Source organism: Quercus robur, chromosome 12, assembly GCF_932294415.1.
Source record: "Quercus robur chromosome 12, dhQueRobu3.1, whole genome shotgun sequence".
Lineage (NCBI taxonomy): Eukaryota > Viridiplantae > Streptophyta > Magnoliopsida > Fagales > Fagaceae > Quercus > Quercus robur.
The window spans coordinates 38182-43444 of record NC_065545.1 but is presented as its reverse complement, the minus strand read 5'-3'; the positions used below and the strand labels follow the sequence as shown (position 1 = coordinate 43444).

Sequence of the window (5263 nt, the reverse complement as noted above, 5' to 3'; positions counted from 1 at the left end):
ACACGAGATACTAGACCTCATAGACAATGGAACCTTCCCAAACCCTAACATCGTGACCAAACCCAACATTAAAAAAAACCCTTTGCTCGATTACCATAAAGGTCCTCCTCCATATCAAAATTGGGTACAAGTAGATGAAGTTGAATGGGATTGCTCGAAATCAATAAAAACTACAAATGTTAATATCAATGTCGTGGAAGTACAAGGAATATGAGATGAAGAAGATGAAGTCCTAAAGGAAGCGATAGCAATATGGGAATACTTCCCAAAGGAGTGACGGAATTGAAGAAAAGAGTTTTGGAGGACAATGTATCAAATATCACTAGGAGTGGGAAGCACTCCAAGCCATCTTTTTTAGAAAAGGATCATCCTAGTAGGGATCTAGGGGAAGAATCCAAGCCCACGAAACCTAGAGGAAAAGAAGAAGAAGAAGATAGGGTCTTGATACAATTGAAGAAGACCTAAGCTCATGTGTCCGTATAGGGCTTGCTCATGGCCTCTCAAAAACACCATAAGGCTCTCTTTGACGCATTGAATGGAGAAGAAGTACCTATAGAAAATACACCACAAAAAGTTTTGTCTCTTATGGGGGTTGAGGGCTACTCACACCGCCTCCTTGCCTTTTTCGATGAAGATCTCCCTCTCAAAGGAGCGATTCACACTAGACCCTTGCAAATCACCATTGAATGCATATGTGCCAAGGTTCTAATGGTTCTTATTGACAAAGAATTTGCCTTGAATGTCTGTCCTTTTAGGACCGCCCTCACTGTAGGCCTAGACATGGAGATTATCATTCCTTCTCCCTTGATTATAAGGGCATATGACAACACTTTAAGGAAGGTCATGGGTACTTTCAAGGCTCCTTGTAAGATTGGGTCAATAGAAACCATTGTGGAATTTCATGTCATGGACTCAACCCCAAATTACAACCTTTTCTTGGGAAGGGCTTGGCTTCACTCCAATGGGGCAATACCTTCCTCACTACACCAAAAGATTAAGATCTCATGGAAAGGAGGGATTGCCATAGTGCTAGGAGATGGTGAGATCCTAGCACCAGTTTATGGACTCGAGGAAGGAGGGAGTGAGCTTCAAATGAGTGGCTTTGAGTTTGTGAATATGGCCGACTATGGATTGAAGGATGAAAAATATGTTACCAATTTGTTCCCATATTGTAGCCATGAGGTGATTGCAATGATGAAGACCATGGGATACATGCCTAGTATGGGCCTTGGAAAGGAAGGAAAAGGGGTAGTTGAGTTCCCCAATATCAAGACTCAAGTGACCAAGGAGGGTTTAGGATTCCTTGAAGGCTGCGACGGAATCAAGAAGAACCATGGCACTTTCAACAGGAATTTCGTGAAAGAAGGACGAGACTTCCCTTATTGTGGCTTCCCCAAACCATGGGTAGGTAAAGATGGAATGGTATATCCGGGTTGGGAAATGTTCTTTAATGAAAAACTCACCTTTAAGGTGAAGCCTACTATGGTGATCAAAGAAGTGCAAGAAGAGGTTGATTGGGTGAACTACATGGATGCTGAAGCAATGAAGACCATGATGAAGACGAGCATGGACGTGTTCGCCATCACCAAAGAAGGGCCAAGTGATCCTTCCAAATTCATCACGCCTAATACGGGGCTCATTAATAATTGGACTTGGGTTGGGTTTTCTAAGAATATAGGGAAAAACTTTTGTAATGCAAGTTCTGATGTACTTTTCAATATTTTCAATAAGATGAATTATGATTTGGCTTACTTTGATGTGTCCTATAACATTAAAATTCTGCACCTAAATGATTTAAATGAATTTGAAAATGAAATTAATAAACAATTGGAAAAGAAAATTGAACCTATGGAACCAATTCTTGAAACTATTAATTTGGGCAATGATGAGAATCCACGCTTAATTAAAATTGGCTCAACTCTAAATGAAAAAGAAAGAAAAGATCTTCAAGAACTCCTTATGGAATTTCAAAAGGTGTTTGCATGGTCCTATGAGCATATGCTTGGAATTGACCCCGAGATAGCTCAACATCACATTGATATTAATGACCACATGGTGCCTGTCAAGCAAAAATTGAGAAGAATGAGGATTGAATGGCTTTTAAAGATCAAAGAGGAAGTCACTGAGCAACTAAAGGTGGGATTCATCAAACCTGTAAACCAAGCCGAATGGATAGCCAATGTCATGCCCATACCTAAGAAGGATGGAAAGGTGAGGATGTGTGTGGATTTTAGGGACTTAAACAAAGCATGCCCTAAGGATGACTTTCTTCTCCCTCACATTGACGTCTTAGTGGATAACACAGCAAGAAGTGCATTGATGTTCTTCATGAATGGTTTTTCAAGATACAACCAAACCAAGATGGCTTCTAAAGATATGACCAAAACCACTTTCATTACCAAATGGGGAACCTATTGTTACACGGTAATGTCGTTTAGCCTCAGGAATGCTGGGGCAAGCTGCCAAAGGATGGCTACGGCCTTGCTACATGATATGATGCATAATTAGGTAGAGGTGTATGTTGATGATATGATAGTGAAATCCAAGAATAGGGAGAATCACACCACGAACGTGAGGAAGTTCTTTGAGAGGATTAAAGAATATAGATTGAGATTGAACCCACAAAAGTACACATTTGGAGTAATCACTAGAAAGTTGTTAGGGTTCCTAGTGAGTGATAGAGTAATAGAAGTTGACCCATCCAAGATCAAAGCTATATTGGAGATGCCTCCACCCAAAAGTAAGAAAGAGATTAGGGATTTCTTGGGTCGGCTACACTACATTAGTCGATTCATCACTAAGCTCACCTCCACTTGTGAGCCCATCTTTAAACTCCTAAGGAAGAATAAACCACACACATGGAATGATGAGTGCCAAAAAGCCTTTGAACTTATCAAGGAATATCTCCTCCACCTATCTATCCTAGTACCTCCACAACATGGAAAACCCTTACACCTATACCTTTCCATCATAAGGGATGCGGTTAGAAGTATGCTTGCACAAGAAGATACTGAGAAGAATGAGAGGGTAATATATTTTTTGAGAAAGAGGTTCCATGATTATGAGACTAGGTACACTCCCATAGAAAAGTCATGCTTTGCACTTTCTTGGGCTGTACAAAAATTGAGGCATATCATTTTACCCTTCCAAATATGGGTGGTGGCAAGAATGGACCCATTGAAGTACCTCTTTAAGAAACCCACTTTGAGTGGAAGATTGTCAAGATGGTTGATTTTGCTGGCAGAATTCGACTTGAAGTATGTGGCTAGGAAATCTATCAAAGGAAGCATTGTGTCAGATTTTTGTGCCGAGAATTCTATAGAAGTGGAGGATGGTAAAGAAGATTTTCCGGATGAGGAAATTTTGGATGTTGAATTAGGGACATGGAAAATGTACTTTGACGGAGCTGTAAACCAATATGGAAATGGGATAGGGATACTGTTGATCACTCCCGAGAGATCTCACATACCTTTGGCAATCAAATTGAACTTTGAAGCGAATAATAACCTGGTTGAATATGAAGCTTGCATCGTCGGAATGGAAGCTCTTCAAGAATTAGGGGCAAAAGAAGCTAAAGTCTTTGGAGATTCAACTTTGGTTATAGCCCAAGTGCAAAGGTTGTGGAAAGTGAAGGAAGAACACTTGAAGCCCTATCAAAAATGCCTAGAGGACTTAACCAAGACAGTTGACAAGACTGAGTACACAATCATCCCTAGAGCCCAGAATCAGTTTGCGGATGCCTTAGCTACTTTAGCCTTTATGGTTGAAATACCCAAGGGGGTATGGACACAACCCTTAGAGATCGAAAAAAGTTATGAGGAAGTGCACAAAAGGAAGACCGAAGCTTCAGTAATGGCCATAGAGGAAGAGGAAGTTCCGTGGTATTATGAAATCATGAAGTTCTTGGAACTAGGGGTATATCCGGATGATGCCGACAAGAGAGAATTTTGTTCCATTAGGATGATGGCAACCCAATACATCCTATGTGGAGGACAACTCTATAGAAGGTCCTATGACGGTAAACACCTCTGTTGCTTGAAGAAAGAAGAAGCTGAGCAGGCAATGGAAAATTTTCATCAAGGAATTTATGGCCCTCATATGAATGGAAAAATGTTAGCCAAGAAAATCCTAAGGGTAGGGTACTACTAGAATATAATGGAGATTGATTGTATGGACTATGTGAAGAGCTGCCATGGCTATTAGACACACGCCAACTTAAACCACGTTCCACTTAGTGAGTTGTATAGCATGACTTCTCCATGGCCATTCTCAGTTTAGGGCATAGATGTGATTGGAAGAATAGCTCCTAAGGCTTCAAACGGGCATGAGTACATTTTAGTGGCAATTGACTATTTCACTAAATGGGTGGAAGCAGCCTCCTACTCCGTGTTGAAAGCTAAGCATGTGGCTCTGTTTTTAGAAAACAACATCATATGTCGGTTTGGGATACCCTAAGAGATCATTTCCGATAATGGTTCCCATTTTGAAGGCAAAGTCCGAAGGGTCATGGAAGAATATGGTATTGAGCATCACAAGTCTTCACCATATCGACTGCAAGCTAATGGGACCGTAGAAGTAGCCAATAAGAATGTGAAGGATATCCTAGCCAAGATGGTAGTGGCATAGAAAGATTGGGCTGAGAAACTTCCGTTTGCCCTATGGGGTTATAGAATTTCTATCCGAGCATCAATTGAGGCAACACCTTACTATTTGGTTTATGGTAGTGAGGCAGTGCTTCCTATTGAGATGTAGATACAATCTTTAAGGGTATTGGTAGAGACTGTTGTAGGCCTTCATTTGACCATCCGCCATGGCGACACTCCTGCACTCGTGAGGCCCGTTGGAGGCCCCGCTTGATGATCTGGTGCGTGCGTGGTTCGCGCGGAGCTTCGGGTGCTTTCTCTCTCTGAATGAAGGAGGGTATTGTCTACCTTTAGAGGTGTGGCAGGAATCTGGGCCAAATTTTAGGTGATTAACAAAGGTAAGTGGAGTCACCACCAATCATTAGGTTTTTCTAAGATGTGATTGGTCACCTGTTTTTAGTTGATTTTATTACCAATCCTAGGCTTAGAAAAATGGCATTTTTCCTAATCTAATATGGATGGCAAAAAATCTTGATTCTTGAGTCCAGAAGTTTGGTTACCTATGGGGAAGGTGTTCGGCACCCCACAAGTATAGGGGTGTGCACAGTTCAGTCAGCTTGGTTTTTTCTTAAATTTGTTACCGAACCGATAGGGATCGGTTTTGTAATAATTAAAAAACC

General features: G+C 41.2%; 1 protein-coding gene across 1 annotated transcript; it reads left to right on the top strand.

Annotated features, from left to right (window-relative positions):
- The first annotated feature begins 492 nt into the window (after window positions 1-492).
- Window positions 493-4626, top strand: LOC126710111 (uncharacterized). Its single transcript, XM_050410488.1, has 4 exons — window positions 493-1707; window positions 1975-2424; window positions 2509-4018; window positions 4490-4626. Exons 1-4 carry the CDS (start codon window positions 493-495, stop codon window positions 4624-4626), a joined length of 3312 nt encoding a protein of 1103 aa, XP_050266445.1.
- The last annotated feature ends 637 nt before the right edge of the window (window positions 4627-5263 follow it).